The sequence below is a fragment of the Macrotis lagotis genome, chromosome 1 (assembly GCF_037893015.1).
Source record: "Macrotis lagotis isolate mMagLag1 chromosome 1, bilby.v1.9.chrom.fasta, whole genome shotgun sequence".
Classification (NCBI taxonomy): domain Eukaryota; kingdom Metazoa; phylum Chordata; class Mammalia; order Peramelemorphia; family Peramelidae; genus Macrotis; species Macrotis lagotis.
Window position 1 is genome coordinate 928,670,759 of NC_133658.1, and position 20,201 is coordinate 928,690,959.

The 20,201-nt window shown below is 42.8% G+C and overlaps 2 protein-coding genes across 2 annotated transcripts in view; both read left to right on the forward strand.

The window, feature by feature from the left end:
* LOC141511650 (uncharacterized) overlaps positions 1-16,389 on the forward strand; it is a 38,807-nt gene extending 22,418 nt beyond the window's left edge. Inside the window, exon 7 of the mRNA XM_074220765.1 lies at positions 12,619-16,389. Within this exon, the coding sequence (XP_074076866.1) occupies positions 12,619-14,526 (1,908 nt within the window). The 3' untranslated portion in view covers positions 14,527-16,389. The remainder of the gene's footprint in view (positions 1-12,618) is intronic.
* On the forward strand, positions 107-12,003 carry LOC141511599 (uncharacterized). The gene is made up of 6 exons (XM_074220724.1): positions 107-585; positions 4,036-4,128; positions 5,142-5,268; positions 6,911-7,006; positions 9,769-9,825; positions 11,918-12,003. Exons 1-5 carry the CDS (start codon positions 211-213, stop codon positions 9,819-9,821), a joined length of 744 nt encoding a protein of 247 aa, XP_074076825.1. The 5' UTR covers positions 107-210; the 3' UTR covers positions 9,822-9,825; positions 11,918-12,003.
* Positions 16,390-20,201: the final 3,812 nt, after the last annotated feature.

Below are 20,201 nucleotides of genomic sequence, written 5' to 3' on the forward strand. Positions count from 1 at the left end.
GGCCGCGGGGCCCGGGGAGGCCAGGCCCGGGGAGGCCGCGGGGCCCGGGAGGCCGCGGGGCCCGGGAGGCCAGGCCCGGGGAGGCCGCGGGGCCCGGGAGGCCAGGCCCGGGAGGCCGAGGGACGCCGCAGGCTCCGGCGGGAGGCGGGTGAAGAAGGCGCGGCTGCAGGGAGCGCAAGCCGGAGGCTCGGCCCGTGGTCTGGGCACGAGATGAGGCGGCCTGGCGGGTCAGAGCAGAGGAGCGGGCCGAGGACAGGGCAGAAGTCCGCCCCAGATGGGAAGAGCGTGGCCCCGGGGCTGGCACGACGCGCCTCCTCCACAGGGGCCAGAGAGCTTGGGACATGTGGACGTGGAGAAGAGCGAGTTCAAGTCCAGTGTGCAGCCATGGATGTGACTGGAGGCTCGGAAGGAAGTCGGACTCAGTACAACTGGGAACCATCCGCCTGGATCCATGGAAGGGCAGGAAAGGGCCACGGAGACCAACTTCTCAGGGGTTTTGCCCCCTTATGCTGTAAATGGCTCCGGAGAGCAAGGCGGCCTTTCCCTCCCAGGCTTGTCGTCCTGCGGAGAATCCTGTTCTCCCAGGTAGCCCCCGGCATTAGCTTTCCTCCCATCGGGCCAGCTCCCCGGGCCTGCCAGACAGCTTGCCTTTCTCTGGTCTGCTTGTCGCGTTTGTTCCAGTGGCTCTACTGCCTGGGCAGCTTGGCTCCTTGGCGGCTCCCTTTGGCCTCCAGGGAAGACCTTTTGGCTTAGACTGAGAAACCAGAAATTTCCATTTTTGTCATAGGAAGCCCAGCTAGCCAAAAAAAAAATGATTCCACGGTTCCCCAAACACTTCTTTGATTTAGAGTTTCCCAGCCATAAGCCTCAAGGGTTTTAAATAGTAAATTGTGCCACACAAAAACAATTCATAACAACCAAAAGTAAGTACCTTTGTAGGAAGCAAACTGGTTTATCTCTTAGGTCTTTCCAGAATTATTTCTCTTCCAACTTATTTTTCTGTTTTTCTCACTCAAATTCCCGTTATCCATTTCAGGGAGTAAAATAGAACATAAGTTCTTGCTGTTCATTTATTTTCAATCATGTCCAACTCTTCATGGATCCCATTTCAGGTTTGCTAGATGCTAGAGTCATATGACATTTCTTTTCTAGCTTATTTTACAGATAAGGAAACTGAGGCAAACAGGGTAAAGTGACTTTCCAGAGTCCCCAGCTAGAAAGTGTCTGAGGCCAGGTCTGAATTCAGGAAGCTCAGTCTTCCTGTCTCCAGACCCACCTCTCTCTGCCCCCAGGCATCCTCTAGCTGCCCAGCTAGAAGTCTCTGCCCTGCCTAATTAAGGAGAGGGTGTGATGCTCATACTGGACATGCCAGTAGTGACCTGAGTCACCTGAGCAAGGCTGCCCTTCCCCAGGAGGGCCAAACATAGGGGTGCTGGTTTGACTCCTCCCTCACTGCAGCTCCAGCAGCTGCTGCCTGGGAGCCCCTCCAGCCTCAGAGCTGACCCCTGTCTTGGTTCTGAAAAGACCTGTTCCTCAACATCCTCCATGTAGGTGCACCCACATTCAGTGTTTCACAGTCACACTCCACAAATCACCAAAATGACCAGACTCCTGGAATCCCAGTGGAAATCAGGAGTAGAGAGGGAATTGTGACAGGTTTCATTGATTAGGAAATCCCTGGTGTGAAAACACCCTTCTCTGATAAGGACTTCAGGACCCTCTGCAGGTCACCCAGCCGGGGCGGGGGGAAGCCTAGTCTTCCTGGTCCACATGAGCCCAAGCCAGGCCTTGGCACCCCCTCACTTTCTTCCTCTTCAATAATACTAACAAGAGGACATTTCCTTGGCACTCATATAGACACAAGGTCAGATGGACCTTCCCTTTTCTATAGCATACCAAGGGCTGCAAGGCACTGGACTCCCCACAACCCTGAGAAGCAACAACTTGAGGATTCCAGATTTCATAGGAAGTCACCCCCACTTTACAGAGGGGGAACTGAGGCCCTGAGCACTTAGACAGCTTGCCTATGTTCACCCAGCTACTATCTGAAGCAAAATTTGAACCCGGGGCTCTTTGGCCCAAAGTCTACTCTGTCATTCAGCCCGTGGCCTCACAGCTAGTGTTGGAGGTAGTATTTGAGGGATGTTAGACTGACAGCTGCCCCCAGCAGTTCCTTCTAGTGAAGATGACTTCCCCACACCATCTAATTTCAAATGAATGGCTGACCCACTAGCTGCCTGGTGCAGTCTGAATCCTTTGGCATCTCTCCTCTCATTGATCCCAGGAGGATGAGCAACAAACAAGTTTCTCAGGCCAATGGGACATCAAACACAAGGCTTGTGTGTTCAGTGAATGAACAAGCACACATTATGCTCCTACCAGAGGCCAGGCCGTCAGGCTGGTGCCTGCCCTGAAGGACTCAGATCTCCCCATCACCTCTATGGTAAGATAGGCACTTCCCACTCACTGATCTCATAGATCTTAGAAGGTTTAGTGTGAGCAGCCCCACAGAAGCAATGGCTCCAACAGTGTGTAGAGCCCGTTTCTCTTGTCCCTTTGGCGCACATGAAAGGCTAAATGGCATGGAATCCCTGCTGGGCTATTCTCTGATTTTTACAACTGGATAAGTTAAAGGAAAACCTCTTCCCAGAATCTTAGACTGCCCTGTTCCTTAGCTCCAAAAGCACTTAATCAAGGTGCCTTAGAAGTAATGATGGAAATTTAATCGAACATTTGAAAACTGGAAATAGGTTAAATTCTCATGCTTTCCTCAGTCCTCCCTCCTCCCTCTCCAAGGCTTTGACCACCACCACCCCTTGTTGCCCTCAGATAAACATGAATGAATGATTTGAGGTAGGAAAAAGAAAATGAAAGAGAAGCGGGGACCGCCTTAACATACATTCTCAAAAATAGAGATTCACAACATAGCAGGGGACGTTTTCTGATTTATTTCTTCATTGTCAGCAAATATTAGGGTGCCCACTGTGGGTGACACCTCACCTTTGTGTAAGTACCTTTTTGTGAGACTCAACTCAATAATGACTTACTGAGAGACTGAATTAAGGGAGGGCTCAGCAACTTTTCAGAGCTAAAATAGAGTATTTTAGAGGGAAAGGTTGGCAAACCAACCTGTCAAAGAGAACAATTAGAAATTTGAGTCAGGTTATCAAGGCAGGATGTATGGGGGGGGAGAAGATCAGTAAATGGGGTAAAGCATCTAATAGTGGTCACAGCGTAATAGATATTAAACATTTATTAAGCCCCAGGAATAGGAAGAAAGGCACAAGATGGTCCTTGTTGAGTAGCTCAGTCTGTGGGGAAGCAACAGGCAAACCCACAGCCAGACCAGCTGAATACAAAATAAGCTGGGGGGGGGGGGTGGCATTAGAACTGAGCATTGATTGTTTAACTTAACAGGGGCTCATCCGTCTGGGTCACCTTTGAGGGTAGGTACCTGTCTTGTTTTTGTGAGTCTTGCCTGCCATCCGATGGGAACTTCATCCATGCTTATTATTTGGAATTTTAATTCTTCTAAGAAAGGAAGGAGAGAAAATGAAGATGCAAGTAGTATTGCAATGAGCTCAGGGAAGTTGAAGGGGTTCGTGTTGACTGAACTTAACTAAATAAAGTAGAACACAGGTCAGCAGCCAAGAGGAAATAGAGGGGAGTAGAGAGAACCTCATTGTGGGGGTTAGCAGAATCTGCAGCCCAGAAACAGTGGAGAAAGTGGATGAAATGGTCATCTGGAACAGAAGGATCAAACAGAGGAAACAGATTAACTCAGAAATGGTTAACAGAATAAGTAAAAATACAATGGAACATAGATAAAGAGAATGTGTGGCTTTCTAAGTAATGTGTAGCCCACAGAGATCCTTATGTGTGGTTTGGTCACCCTTATTTCTATTTAATAGAGTTTGATACCACAAACTAGAGTGCGGCATTGTCAAAGCAGTGGCCTGGGATGGGGTGAGGATCTCTAGGATGCTCCTGGGGATTCGGGTTGCTCTCTGCCACAACTTCTTTCTTTTTATCCAGTTCAGGATTCTCAGTACTCTTGTCATTCCCCAAAACCAGAGGATGGAGAATGAGGAAGAGATGACTTCTGAGTTCCTGATATCCACAGTTCAGGTGAGTTTAGGTTTATCCTCTGTACTGAAATACCATATTTTTAAAGTATATAAAACCATCTCTTTCCCCATATCTTCGATGGTTCTGTAGTTCAAGTTTCTTTGAGGACCTCATGTTTCCATGTTTTTCTCTGACTAATGGTTGATATATAGGCTATATAGCGTGTCAATTGGAACATAAGTTAGCACACAATAGGTACATAATTTGTTGTGCTGATGGAAATTAAACACCTAAGTTTAGGCTAAAAAGTTATTCTGGATGACCTCTCAAGAGTTTTTTCCTCTTCCAAATTAAATTTAAGAGAGAAAATGGAACCAATATTAGACAGAAAGGCAAGAATATAATCATCTGGAGAGAGTCATATTTCCATAACTGCCAAAAGGTAAAAGGAAAAGCATAAAATAAAGAAAAATGTGTTAATTATGGAAATGGATTTGCAGAGGCCACAGCAGAAAGGTCACAAAAGATTATCGTATGTCAGAGCAGTGACACATATCCACTAAGCATTGCTATCTGAGGATGCAAATATAACCAAAAGGAAAAATGTTCCCTGATTTCAAGGACTTACCTGCTGGAGGATATAGGGAACTGGAACAGGAAGAACTCCATAGGTACTGTAGTGAAGTTTGTAGACTTGGGAGGAGGCACAGCTGGCCTGGGTCCTCTCCAAGGTGAAGGCCTTGGAAGCGGCTCCCCTAGGGCAGAATGGGCTGGTGTGCCAAGGAACTTCCCAAGTGATGAGACATTCTGGGGGAGGAGACCCGAATCATGGCGGCACAGCCATGAGGTCAGCTGGTTGGGTTGGGAAGTCAGCCAGGAAGCAGAACTCCCTGGGGGCAGGGTGTAGCCCCCCCCCCCCCCCATTACTTAGCATCTTGGCAGGTAGAATTTCATTTTGAGTTATGGTCACTTTGAGTCCGCTGGAAGTTGCTTCATTCAGGCTCTGTAGGGTCTGGAGTGGACTTGGCTCCTGGGTCAGGTGAGACATCAGTAGAGGGAATTTGTTGTCTCAGGAATCGGTGACCTTCAAGGATGTGGCTGTGGAATTCTCCTGGGAGGAGTGGAGACATATGGAGCCTTCTCAGAGAGACCTGTACAGGCGGGTGATGATGGAGAACTATGAGAACTTTGTCTTCCTGGGTAAGCCCAGTTATCCCTGGTGACCAAAGAAAACAACAGCAATAATAATTGTCTGCTCCCCAGTGGGTCCCACTTCAGTGCAGTCCTTTGGACATTTGTTAAGTGTGCCTGCCCTGCCTAGGCCAAGCACTAAAGATAGAAATGAGAAAGAGGACAGACCCTGCCCTCAAGGAGCTTACAATCTGACCAGGGAAAAACCAGGCCAAAGGAGGCTGGAGGTTGGGGGACACAGGGGCACTAATGGGATTCATCTTCCATGTTAGTGTGAGCTGACAGAACCGCAGAGGGCAAATATGGAGGGTGCTGGAGAGTCCTCTCCGAAGGAAGGCTTGGGAAGGACTTAAAGTGCTCCCCCTTCCAGCCCCCCAGTTAGGAAGAGCTGGGGATGTCAGAGTAGGGGAGGGTTCTGAAGTGCTTGTTGAGTTCAGGCTTCTCCTCAAAGAACGTTCCAGACTGTCATTTGGAAAGTTCCTTCCCTATTCTCAAGTGAACTGTTTCCCAGTCAGAGTGGAAGGCCACAGCTTCCTCATGCTGGCTCCAAGTAGAGCTTCCAGACAAGAAAGAGTCTTGGCAGAGTCCTCAGGGAATGAGTCTGGGAAGCCTCCCCCCAACATTTCTCCAGGCTCTTGGCTGGGTATACTCCTCAGCTTAGATTTCACTCTCCCCAAACTGGAAGCTCCATGAGAGTGAGCAAGGACTAGGTCTTAGCTAAACTTCCTGAAGCAGTTCACTTCACAGAGGAACCATTTCTTGGAAGTTCCATGAATTAAAACTTGCAGGTGACTCAGGTGGCTTAGAAAACCTACCAAAAGGGGGAGTCAGGTTCATTTGACAAGGGATCAGCCTTCTGCTGGAGTGGAATCTGGGTAGTCTTGCACTCAATCACAGTCACCTACAGAAGGACAAAGTAGGGAAGACCTGGGGCGACCTCAGTTTCCCTGGATAGGTTTTAGCTTCTTAATGGACATTCACAATGTGATGGGACCCCCAAAGAAGTCACTGTGATGTTGGGCTGCACAGAGCAGGGGGCCTCCAAGAATTGGGGGTGAAGGGCCCTGTCTGCTCTACCCTCATCAGATCTCATCCGGAGGATCATGTTCATTTCTGGGTCATGGATAAGCTGACAAGGTTCCAGAGGAGAGCCAACAGGTGGGGGAGGACCTTGCGTCCCTGCCATCCTGTGATCAGTGAAGGAAATGGGGATTTTTAGTCTGGAGAAAAGAAGACTCAGAAGGAATGCAGTAGTTCTGTTCAGGTATTTGGAGGGCAGCCATGGTACCCTTTGAGAGCCCTGGGGGCAGGGAGGAAAAAGTTCGATATCTAGAAGGTGAGCTATCCCAAAAGGGTGTGGGCTTCTTCCCAGGTTGAGACTCCCCCTCCTTGAAGGACTTCAGACCAAGGCAGGACATCATGAAGGGGTTTCCACCTCTGTAAGTTTAGAGCTCCTCTGCATAGCCTCTGCTTGGACCCTTAGGATAGTCAGGTGAGCAGGATACTTTTGTGAGACTCATTCTTCCTTGGAATGCAATGCAGAAGAGGTTTCGGAGACCCTCATACAACTCTCCTTTCTTAGTCGTCCTGCTTTCCATGAAGAAAACTCAATCTGAGCCCCCATGACTGCCTCATTTCTTCTCCTGTGTAGGACTTCCTGTTTCCCAGTTGGACGTGATCTCTCTGTTGGAGAGAGGAGAGGCACCTTGGATGCTCCAAGGAGAAGTGCTGAGGAGTCCCTGTCCAGGTAAGTGGGTGACCACATGCCACAGAGGTATCTTTGCAAGGACAGGCTTAGCTGATCAGTGTTGGGCTGGGAGATCCCAAAGGCCCCTCAGGGACCTTGGGCTGAAGCCTGGCACGAATCCCCTTCTTTACTTGAAAAATCTCTTTGGAAATACCTTTCTCTCCATATTTACCTCTCTCAGAGCAAGAAACATTTTCTTCCTTTTGTTGGTTTTAAAATTCATCTGAAATTCTCTGCCATCCACAAAAAATAGTCATGTCCACAAATGTCTCTTTTAAAGTTTTTAAATATCTTTTTGTTTTTATATCACATTCATTTCCAAATATAGTCAATGCCACTCCTTCCCACCCCCACCTGCCCAGAGTCATCCCATGTAACAATTAAAAGATAGTGAAAAAGTGGATCAGAAAAACTAACTGGCCACCTCGCTGTGGCCACCTCCCTGGTCCCCAGCTCCATGAAGAAGTGGGGAAAGGGCATTTCTTGTCCCTGCTTTGGGACTCAGCTGGTCATCCTTTTTTTTCTCCTTTTTTCTCCTTTTTGCTTATTTTCTCTCCATTGTTGTACCCTTCACATAGCCTATTTTCCTGGATTCCCTACTCCCCTTTGTACCATTTTGCCCCAGTCAGCCAGGAAGATTAGGAATGGCTGGAGGTGAGAAAATCTTGAATTCTAGGAGGCAGAGGGAGGCCTCCAGGTATGAGGGCTGGCCCTCTATAGAGTCATGGAGTCAGGAGATGGAATGCCATTTATGAAGGCCCAAGTAGGCCAATGGAGCTAGATTTGAGGGACCAAGCTGGAAAGGAGATGAAAGTCACCAGGGATTGAAGGAGCAGAGTGCTCCCAGCATTACAGAGACCCTCTGCCTTGTGGGCTCAGGACACCTCTCCCTCGGGAGCGCTGGGCTCTCCCAAGTCAGCTCCAGTCCTAGAGGAGCCAAGCCCACTGAGAGATGGCAGATTGTCCTCATCCTCTTCAGGTTCTTAACCCTACCCCCACCCCCAAAGTGGGAGGACACAAAACTTTGGTGGGATGCGTGTCTAGTGTCTCTCCCAGATGGTTCATGAGGGTCCCTTAAAGGAAGATGCACATTGGACAAAGTAGACCAAGTCACCACAGATGCTGGAAATGCCCTTCACAGGGTTTCCCTTTGGTTCACCATTACTCAGAAGAAACTTAAAGCAGAAAAGGGAGTGTAGACTTGAAGTCAAGTGTAGGTCCATCTGGGCTTGCTGGCTGCAGTGAAGAAGCAGGTGAAAAACTCCTCTCAGGGTCATCCAAGGGAGAGTGGTCAGAGGCCTGAGCCCAGGTTCAAAAGAGGGGGATCTCTTGCCATCTTGCATCACTTTCATTTCCAAATGCCCCCCACCATCCACTCCCCCAGGAGAACTCTTCCCTGTAACAAAATTATAAAAGACAAAAATAGAAAGTGAACTTCCATTTGATGTTTGTCCTTCATCCTTGGAGAGGATCACGTCATCAGGTGAGGCCATGACAAGCACACGAATTGGTGCGAGGGGGAGCTGTGCGACATCACCAGCCTCACATTCTCCTCCAGAACCTTCTGGGTCCAGTGACCAAATAGGAATCAGGATGACCAACGATGACCCCAGATGTGAGGCCATCGGGGTGAAGTGACTTGTCCAAGGTCACACAGCTAGTAAGAGTCAAATGTCTGAGGCTGGATTCAAAATCAGATCCTGACTCCAGGGCTGGTGCTCTGCGCCACCTAGCTGTGCAGTTAAATAACTACAAGCTACATGAAATTTCTGAGAGAAAAATTTGCCCTGCCAGTAATCCCCATTGGGAAATGGAGCTAGGTGGCACAGGGGATAGAATACTGGCCCTGGAGTTAGGAGGACATGAGTTCAAATCTGCCTCAGATACTTAATAATTACCCAGCTGTGTGTCTTTGGGCAAGTCACTTAACCTCACTGCCTTGCAAAAATGAAGACCAAAAAAAAAACAATTTCTGTGAGAAATGGAGATAATCAGCTATGTGAACCAGCATTAATAACAAGAACAGTCACAGTTAATATTTCTATCATGCCCACTGTGTGGCAGCACTGTGGTAAGCACATTACAAATATCTCATTCCAAATTCACAACAACCCCTGCAAGGGAGGTGAGATTATTATTCCCATTTGGCAGTAGAGAAAACTGAAGCAAACAGGTGAAGTGACTTGCCCAGGGTCACACAGCAGGGAAGTATCTGATCAGAGTTGAACCCAGGTCTTCCTGACTCCAGCATCAGAACTTGAGTGAAAATCTGCATTCAGATGGTTATAAGACGTGATCTTGGACACGTCATTAACCCTTTTTGCCTCAGTTTCCTCATCTATCAAATGAACTGAACAAGGAAATAGAAATCTACTCCAGGATCTCTGCCAAGAAAACCTCAAATGAGATTTCAAAGAGTCAAACACAATCAACTGAATAAACAACAAACAACTTCCTTACTGCACTTGGGCCCAGTACTTTGTCCTCTGCACCACTGAGCAAAGTGAAAGATAGCAAAGAACAACAGGTAGTAAGTGACTATACTCATGTCTGTAAGCTTCCATCCTTGACCAGTGTTTTGTCACCCACCATAGCAAACTGGTTTTCACCATCGTGTCACCAGCATTTATGTATATAAGAATTATTTATGGTAAAGATTTTTTGCCCATAATTTTCTTTTTCTCTCAAAATACTGCTTTTTTGCTATGAATGTTATATTCAAGTTCTCTATTCTTCAATGATTTCTTCTTTTTGTTGAATAGATAAGACTTTTGCCTCACCACAATTGAAACAGTTCATCAAGGGAGACATTTGAACATGTAAATAATTTTTTATTTTTTTACTTATTTAAAGCAATGGGATTAAGTGACTTGCCCAAGGTCACACAGCTATGTAATTATTAAGTATCTAAGACCAGATTTGAACTCAGGCCCTCCTGTCTCCAGGGCCGGCACTTTATCCACTACGTCACCTAGCCGCCCCCTACATGTAATGAATTTAAAAAAAAAAACACTAGAACTTCCTCCCCAATTTGAATAAAACCAGAGCTTATTCTACCAAAAATACTTTCTCAGTGAAAGAATAGACATGCTTTGGACTCCCTTGAGTAACTTAGTGGCCAGGCACTCCCATGAATGAATCCACATATACAGACTAAATATGGTCACATGCAGAAACAAATAAGAGAGACCTCCAGAACTTCTGAGCTACAGAGGTTGTTTAATGAATCCCTGAGCTTCCTTTTGCTGGGTCTGCTTCCTCTGCCAATGTGACAGTATGTCAGCTTCTTTAACTCCATATTCTTGATTCTTACTCATCTTCAGGGATGCTGCTGCCTTCAAAAGACCCTGACTGACAATGTGTTGGGAGGCCTTGGGGATTCTGTATTCAGGGAACCTTTCCTTTGTCCCCCAGCCCTGTTACCTCCCCCTTCAATTGTGGAATTGTAGTCAGGAAGCCTTCCTCCATCAGGAGAGAGCATCTTTTTCAATCAGATCCTTCAAGGAGGGGCTGTAAACTATGCCTGAACCAAAAGTCTCCAAGAAAGTAGCATATATAAGCTAAAGTCATATCTACATAATAAGCTATTCTTATTTTGTTTGTCTTCAATCAATAAACAAACATTTACTAAGCATCTTATTCCTTCCAATATTTTTGAGAATTATTGTTATAAAATTTCCTGAAACATATTAGATTCCTTTTTTATTCACAATTTGAGAGTTCAGTAATTCTTTTTTTAAGATTTTATTTGAGTTTTACAATTTTTCCCCCTATTCTCGCTTCCCTCCCCCCACAGAAGGCAATTTGCCAGTCTTTACATTGTTTCCATGGTATACACTGATCTAAGTTGAATGTGATGAGAGAGAAATCATATCCTTAAAGAAGAAAAGTAAAGTATAAGAAATAGCAAAATTATATAATAAGATAACAGTGGGGGGGGTTCTAAATTGAAGGTAATGGTCTTTGGTCTTTGTTCAAACTCCACAATTCTCTGGATACAGATGGTATTCTCCATCACAGACAGCCCCAAATTGTCTCTGATTATTGCACTGATCAACCATCAAGGTTGATCATCACCCCCAGGTTGCTGTTAGGGTGTACAGTGTTTTTCTGGTTCTGCTTATCTCACTCACCATCAGTTCATGCAAATCCTTCCAGGCTTCCCTGAATTCCCATCCCTCCTGGTTTCTAATAGAACAAGTGTTCCATGACATAGATATATATAGATATAGATACACACACACACACAGTTTGTTAAGCCATTCCCCCTTTGAAGGACATTCACTTAATTTCCAATTCTTTGCCACCACAAAGCTGAAGCTCAATAATTCTTAAAAGTTTCTGCAATTGCTCACCCAGATATACCCCTTCCAGTCCATTTTCTAGTTGAATAATAGCATTAGCTAGTTGGCTTTTTACTCCTTCCTTTCTGGTTTTCCGTTATTCTGATGTCCAGAAGATAAACTTGTTTTTCATTGAGAGTACTGGTATCTTTGACATCTGTTAGTGCCTTTAGAGATTTGGCTCATACACCATTTATTAGTGGCAAGGTGCTCTGTGACCCTCTCCTCACCTCTCTGGTTTTAATTCCCTTGTGACTTGTCTTCCCAAGTCAAATTGAGCATCATTTACCTTTAATCAAGATACAGAAGGTAAAATTTATTACAAAACAGTTTCCTTTCTCCTACAGAGAAAGCTATGATTAGCAACTTTTAAAAAAATAAGTGTTTATGGATATCTTTTGGGGTTTTTTACATCACTTAGGCTTCTCTCTGTATGTCCCCTAGGCTCCTCTCAAAAATCCGGTACTGATAAGAGTTTGTTATATTTTTTTGAGGAGAGGGGTTATTGTTTAAAGGAGTCAAAGAACCAGCAAAACCAATGACCAGTGACTTTTAATTTTTCTTTCAGGTTCCCATACTCAGGAGACCAGATGTGAAAGGCAGAATTTAGAATGGATACAGCACCTTAGCTCAGGAGCATCATCTAAGAAAAGACTTACAGAGGACAGTTCCTGGTGTTATGAAATGGAAGAAAGTGGAGAATATGATGTCATTTTAGAAATACCAAAAGAGAGAGGATCCAGACAAGGAGCAGGCCCTCACAGAACAACTTTGAATAAAATGAGCCTACCTCAATGGAATACGTTCAGGAAAAGTTTTAGCCAAGCATCTGGATTTGCTTCACCACGGAATAGTACTATGGGGAAAAGTGCCCATAAATATAAGACACTCAGTAAGAGCTTCAGGGGCATTTCAGACCTAATTAAATGTAATACAGTCTCCATAGGGAAGAACCATTACAAGAATAACACTTGCAGAAAGCCCTTCAGTTACCACTCAGATCTAATTAAATTTCATAGACTTCATGCTGGAGAAAAGATACATGAATCCAGTGAAAGTGGAAAGACCTTTGGCAGAAGATTAAACCTTACTGCACAGCAGAAAATTCCTACTGAAGAGAAACCATTTGAAAGTAGTAAATATGGAAAAACCTTCATTGACAAGAGAAGTTTGATTCATTATGGAGGAATTCATATTAGAGAGAAACCCTTTGCCTGTGAAGACTGTGGGAAAGTCTTCAGCAAGAAGGGACACCTTATTAGTCATGAGATAATTCATTCGGGAGAGAAACCTTTTGAGTGTAATGCTTGTGGTAAAGCCTTCTGTAAGAAGGGACACCTTATCAGCCATGAAAGAATTCACACTGGAGAGAAACCCTTTGAATGTTTCAAGTGTGGAAAAGCCTTTATCCAGAGGGGAGACCTTAATAGACATGAGAGAACTCACACAGGAGTGAAACACTTTGAATGCAATGAATGTGACAAAACCTTCACAGAGAAAAGAGCCCTTATTAGACATCAAAGAACTCATATTGGCATGAGACCCTTTGACTGCAATGAATGTGGGAAAGCTTTCACTGCAAAGGACACTCTTACTATTCATCAAAGAACTCATACTGGAGTGAAACCCTTTGAATGTAACAAATGTGGGAAGACCTTCAACAAGAAGGGACACCTTATTAGCCATGAGACAATTCATACAGGAGAGAAACCTTTTGAATGTAATGACTGTGGAAAGGCCTTCAGTAAGAAGGGACACCTTATCAGCCATGAAAGAATTCACAGTGGGGAGAAACCCTTTGAATGTGTTGAATGTGGAAGAGCCTTTATCCAGAGGGGAGACCTTAATAGACATCAGAGAACTCACACAGGTGTGAAACCCTTTGAATGTAATGAATGTGGCAAAACTTTCAGGGAGAAGGGAGCCCTTATTAGACATCAAAGAACTCATACTGGAGTGAGACCCTTTGAATGCAATGAATGTGGGAAAGCCTTCAGTGCAAAGGGGACCCTCATTATTCATCAAAGAACTCATACGGGAGTGAAGCCCTTTGAATGCAATGAATGTGGGAAAGCTTTCACAGAAAAAGGAGCCCTTATTAGACATCAAAGAACTCATACTGGAGTGAAGCCCTTTGAGTGTAATGAATGTGGCAAAACCTTCAGTAGGAAAGTGTACTTTATAAATCATCAGATAAGTCATACTGGAGCAAAGTCGCTTATTTATAACGAATATAGGAATGCTTTCAGTCCAAAGGTATACCACAATAACTATCAGCTATCTCATCTTGGCATGAAGTCTTTTGATTATAATGAGTGTGAGAAAGATCTCAATCCCAAGGGACACCTTGAAAGTCATCAGGAAGTGCACACTGAAGAGAAATCTTTTGAAAATGATGAAAATAAAAAAGTGTTCAGTGAAAAGGGAAAACCTAATAGACATCAGGGCACACATACGAGAGTCAAACCCTTTGAATGTAATGAATGTGGGAAAGCCTTTATTGCCAGAGGAAGTCTTATTAGACATCAAATAACTCATGCTGGAGTGAAACCTTTTGAATGCAGTGAGTGTGGGAAAGCCTTCAGCCAGAAAGTACACCTTATTAAACATCAGTTAACCCATACTGGAGTGAAACCCTTCGAATGTAAAGAATGTGGAAAAGCCTTTAGTTTGAAGGGTCTCCTTGAAAGACATCAAATAACTCATACTGGAGAGAAACCCTTCGAATGTAAAGAATGTGGGAAACCCTTTAGTTTGAAGGGACACCTTGAAAGACATCAGAAAACTCACACTGGAGAGAAACCCTTTGAATGTAATGAATGTGGGAAAGCTTTCAGTGAGAGAAGGACCCTTATTAGACATCAGAGCATTCATACTGGAGTGAAACCCTTTGAATGTAATGAATGTGGGAAAACCTTCAGAGCTAGGGGAACCCTTGTCAGACATCAGAGAATTCATACAGGTGTAAAACCCTTTCAGTGTAATGAATGTGGTAAAGCCTTTTCTAGGAAGGATGAACTCATTAACCATCAGAGAACTCATACTGGAGAGAAACCCTTTGAGTGCAATGAGTGTGGGAAAGCCTTCAGTCAAAAAATATACCTTACTAATCATCAGATAACTCATACTTGTGTGTTGTATGCTCCCAGTACAACATGGTTAAGTTCTCAGCATTAGTGGCCACTCAGCTAAGAGAGAAATTATCCTGATGAAAAAATCTTATATATTTATTATGAGGAACTCTCAGGAAACATTGATTTATTAATATGAAAGACAAAGATTCTTGGTTTTATGATGATGGAAATTCATCATAAACTCATAATCTAGAATCTATGCTGAAGAATAACAGGGTAGATGGGATTAAGTGGGGCATAGTCATTTTTTGTTAATTACTGGAGAATCAAGTAATGTTACTGGCCACCATATTGTTTGGCATTCTCAGAAATTTAAAAAAAAAAGCCTGTCTTTCTTTGCTAGTCTTTGCTGAAACACACCAAAGATGCCATTAGATGGAAGTAGACTCTCAATTTTTTAGATCACGTGGATTTGATTTGGAGTTTGCTTTTTTTAATTAAATTTTTTGGCAAAACCACTGAAATTTCTAATACTATTTGAGTTCTTTCAATTTTGTTTTCCTTTTTATTCCAAAATTATTCATTAACAGAAGCATTGAAGTTTGAAAAGCATTAGCATATGTAAAACAGTAATCTTTATCTACACTTTGTTAATAAAGTATATCTATTTTTACTTCCACTAGATGATAATATTATTGCTTGCTTCCTTGTTGCCTTCTGAAATCCTTTGTTCCATGTATTTTTCTAGATGATTCTTATGTTAACACAACCTAGAGTTGGTTTTTCCTCCCTCTATTATTCTTCACTGCATCACTTCATAAAAATCATGCTTAGCACTTGAAGATTCAAAGATGAAATGACATATAGTCCTTGCAATCTAAAGAATTTATAGACTACTTAGAAAAAATAACTTATTCACAGATACCTCTAATAGAAGTTATAATAGGAAAAGAGAGCTAAACTGGGGATTAAATTAATTCCAGATTCAAATCCTTCTGCCTATCCCTGAAATAAGTTTCTAGTTCACATATTGTGTTTCCATTTGCATGACGACAACTTGCTGTCTGCATTTTCTCTCAGGCATGAATACTCCCAGGGTCTTGAAATTACCAAGGTGAGAGCCAAGGAGTGGAGAGATCTTGTTGTCCAGCCACCTTGTTTTATGAATGAGGAAAATCAGGTCCCAGAAGATGGGAATTGTCCAAGGTTCCAAAACAGAAATTGTGTCAGAGATGAGATTTGGATTGAAAGCTCTTATTATACCTGTAGCTTTGATTCTTTTGGGATTATGGAGCTTTAAAAGTCACAGTCCCTATATATCACGAATCAGAAAATTGTGAAAGAAGTGGGCTTTCATGACAGTGAAGAACTAGATTGGAAGTCATTCAGATATTCTCCATTGTGATTCATCCATATCTCCAGTTCTAGATCCATCTCTCCATTTGTATTTGCTGTCTATTCTAGTGAGTGTGTTTGCTCTAAATATGTGAGCTAATTGAGAATCCTTTACTTGAAACTCTTCTTCATTAATTCAAGCAGGAGTCCAGTGGATAGAGCACAGGCCTTGAATTGCAGGAATCACATAACTGTATTACCTTGGGCAAGTCACTTGATCTCATTGCCTTAGGAAAAAAATTCAGAGCAGGAAGTCATTTTTCTGAGCTGCTTGGAATGCTGAGAATTAAGTGCTTTGCCCCTGACCACACAATTACTACCTATCAACCACAGCCTTTAAATCAAACTGTTCTTGACTCTAAGGTCAATTTTCTACCCATTCTCATGTGTGTATGTATGTTTATGTGTGTGTGTTATACATTTGCACACAAATATTCATAGAAATGTTCTAACTCAAAGGTCCAGCTCATGGACTTTTAAAATTTTTACAATAAAGAATTGATTTCCTTTGAAATGCTATGTATTTTATGCATTTAAAAAATATTTTTTCTGAAAAGGGGTCCATAGGTTTCAACAGACAAGACCAACCAAAAAGACTCCAAGACAAAAAAAATTTTTAAAAGCTTCTGCTCAAATTCAGTATACTAGAAATTCAGTTAAATGTACCATTCTAGAAAACTACATTTTTCATCCACTTTATTTTTCCACTGTGGCTGGTTACGCAGTCTCCCTCACAGTACTGTTGAGTCACTGAAGAATGCTTGTAAACAACTAGACTGAAAGCAATGTGAATATTATTTTAATAATCATTTTCTTTTTTAAAAATTAATATATTTTATGTCACTTTCATTTCTAAACATATCTCTACCCAACCCTTGCCCAAAGAGCAATTTCTTTTTAAAAGGGGAGGAAAGGCAATTCTATAAAAATTAAGCAATTACTTGAGTTGAAGAGTAAGTAATATTCTATACCCTTTTCTTCTATGTGAGAGAATTATTTCTCTTTATTAATAGCTAATTATTAAAATTGGGGCAGACTAAACTTTTTTTTCCCCTGTCCCATTTCCTTCTCCAAAGCCTTGTCTTTTCAAGGACAGGGCTGGCGGAAAATAACAGAGCTGGCTATTGATACTTCACCCAACTAGATCAAACTTCTCATCTTAGATGAATTCCTGCCCTCTGTGTTCTGCTCCAGCTAATTTGGATGGAGGTAGATCCTCTGTCTAGGTTGCCCACATGGGGCTGTGGGTGGTCCTGGTGTAGAAATAGTCCCTTTGTCCAAGATTGACATAAGGAATGGCACTCTTCCAGTGAATGAAAAACAAACATCAATTATCTTTGTGCAGATGACTCAGATATGTTTATTTGTATGTGTGGGGGTGTGGGGGTGTCTGTAACCTGAGAAACTAAAATGATAATGGTACCTCCTTCAAAAGAAAAAGGCAAGTTTGGAAAAGGAAGGGTTTGAGGAGACAGAATGAGATACACACACACACACACACACACACACACACACACACAGTCATACATACACATTTACACTCACTCACAAGATGGGGGCAGAGAATATGGAAGACCCAAACTCCTCCACAAAATTCTAGAAACTGTCAGGTCAAGTCCTGGTCTTCCTACAGGTCTGTCAACAAGAGTCAAATGGCAGCTCTGTCACTCATTTCCCAGTTTTAGGATGGATTGAAGAGGTATTTGGGGGTAACATAGGGGATGAGTGGTCAAAGGCCCTAGGCTGTGTCAATAAATGTTTATTGACTGTGGTAGGGTGAAGAAAAAAAAGAAGCTGAACATTGGTCCTGGGGCCTAATGAAGTGTCTCAAGGGCTGGGAAATGATCAGAGGAGGTGTGGGTTACAGAGTTTATTTCATCTTGAGCGATGATGAGTTTCTAAAGATCATGGGAAATAATGAGATGCATTCCCTCAAATTGATAATCTGGGAAAAACTCTTCAATTAGGAGAAGGGGGCCCCAAGGCAGGGAGTCCTGAGGAGCCGTGTTTCAGAGTTGATTTCATTTCTCAGAATGATGAATTTCTGAATATTATGAAACCTGGGGAAAACCTTCTTAATCATAAAAAGTAATATTTATATGGTGCCTACTCTAGTCAGGCACTGTGCTAAGCATTTTATCTTACACCACCCTGTTTTGCAGATGAAAAAACAGACAAAAAGAAGTCAAATGATTTGCCCAAGGTCACCCAATCTTGGTTCACATTTGAACACGGGTCCATCACTTTAACCACCATACTGACTAGCTGTTTCCCAACAACCAGTGTGTGAGTTCCTAGGGACCATGGACTATCTCATTTTTTTCTGTCTGTATTCCAAGCACCCAGCACATATAGGAGTGTTTAATAAGTGTGCTTTCATTCATTCACTAAAAACAAGTCAAGGAAAGATTATTTAAAAACCAAGACCCAATTTTTTAAAAGCCTGCATTCCAGACTTCAAGACTTGCAAAAATAAAAACAGCCCAGCTCTATTATGTATTCAGGATCTCTCAGGAACCACTTAGGGAGACTCTTACGCCAATGATGGGCCCATACTGGATGATTTCTGCAAATCAGCCTAAGAATGATTCATTTAAGTAACTTTGGGAGGTGGCTATTATTTCAAGGTGGCATAATGGCAACAATCCAACAACAAAAACTGAAAATACTTCATAGACTAAAAGATGAAATAAATTTATCTAAGTCATTAATAAAATCATTAAGCAGAAAAGGGTATCCACATTTATTACTTTATTTGCATAATTCCAAATTGCTTTCCAGAATAGTTAGATCAATTCACAGCCCTTCTTTCCATAACCTTCCATCATTGACTAAGTCCCAACTTTTGTCCTCTTGGCAAATTCGCTGGGCATGAGGTAAGACCTCAACTGATTTGATTTGCAATTCTCTTATTCTTAGTGGTTGTGAGCATTGTTTCACATGGTTATTAAAGATTTGCAATAACTATCTGTGAATATCTTTTGACTTCTTATCTAATGGAGAATACATGTGTTAGTTGTCTAAATTTCTGAGATAACAAACTCTGAGGAAAGATATTTAATAAAGTTTTTTTTCCAGTTGATCACTTTTGATGCCAGTCCATTCATTTTGTTGGTGTAAACACTTTTGAATATCATATATAGACAATTCTCAATTTATACATATATATATTACATTGCACAAATTCAACTTTATATATAAATAATTCTGAAATTCACATTCCAAAACCAATCTGTCAACTTTACTGTATTGATTGTGCTTACTCTCTGCTCTCCTGCTCCTCAGTTCAGTGCAGCCTCCCATCCCCCCACCAAAAAATAAAACCCCTCCAGGTGAAATCAGAACAAATGCACAAAGTCACTCTGTCCAACTCCAGGCTCAGCTTGAGCAATAGTGACTTTCTAAATCACTGAGAAAGACCCCTGCCATTTCCCACCCTCCCTCACACATCCAGGCTGAGTGTCTGTCTTTCCTTTGCCCCTGGAAGGCATTCCTAAATTTGTTCTTACCATCACCAGGCCTCTCATGCATCCAGCCCCCATGAGTCTGCTCCCCTATTTTGACCAGGTCTCCTTGTGGCTGGCCCCATTGCATGTTCCCTCACCTTCTCTTGCTTCTGTCCCAGTCCCTACATATCCTTGAATTGAGTGCTGACCCCTTCCTCCTTAGGCAGGGGTCCTTTCCCCATATCAGCAGGCAAATCTGTACTATATAAAAATCCTTTTAAGTAGAGGTCTGCAGAACAGTTCATTTACAGAAACCAAGAATTGTTTATAATTGAAACTGTCTTCTTAGCTTCTCTAGAGTGCATCCATCCACTGTTTGGTTAAGTATTCACCCCCTTCCCATAGCTGTGAAAAGCACAGGATCCACTTCTCTTCTAATTTACTTCATATGCACCTTAAAATTCAGGTCAGTATCCATTTGGAACTGATTGGGACATATATAAGATGTGAGCATAAACCAACCCACCAATCTATCAGATTGCTTTCCAATTTTCCCACTATTTCTTTTTATCTATCTATCTATTTATTTATTTGTTTGTTTGTTTGTTTGTTTGTTTGTTTTTGCTAGGCAATGAGGTTAAGTGGCTTGCCCAAGGCCACACAGCTAGGTCATTATTAAGTGTCTGAGGCCAGATTTGAAGTCAGGTCCTCCTGACTCCAGGGCCAGTGTTCTATCCACTGTGCCACCTAGCCGTTCCCCACTATTTCTTTTTAAATGGAAAAAGTATTTCCCAGGTAATATATAATTTCAGGGTTATCAATTCTCTGCTGGTGCTAACTTTGATCTAACAATGAACACCAAGAAAACCGAGGTGCTCCATCAGCCAGCATCACCTCATCCAGATGGGGAACCATCGATCACAGCAAATGGGGAAAT

Coding starts and splice junctions, on each gene's coding strand:
- LOC141511599 (XM_074220724.1), top strand. CDS start 211: ATGAGGCGGCCTGGCGGGTCAGAGCAGAGGAGCGGGCCGAGGACAGGG. Junction 586..4,035: donor GGAGAATCCTGTTCTCCCAG/GTAGCCCCCGGC, acceptor CTTTTTATCCAG/TTCAGGATTCTCAGTACTCT. Junction 7,007..9,768: donor GCTGAGGAGTCCCTGTCCAG/GTAAGTGGGTGA, acceptor TTTGTTGAATAG/ATAAGACTTTTGCCTCACCA.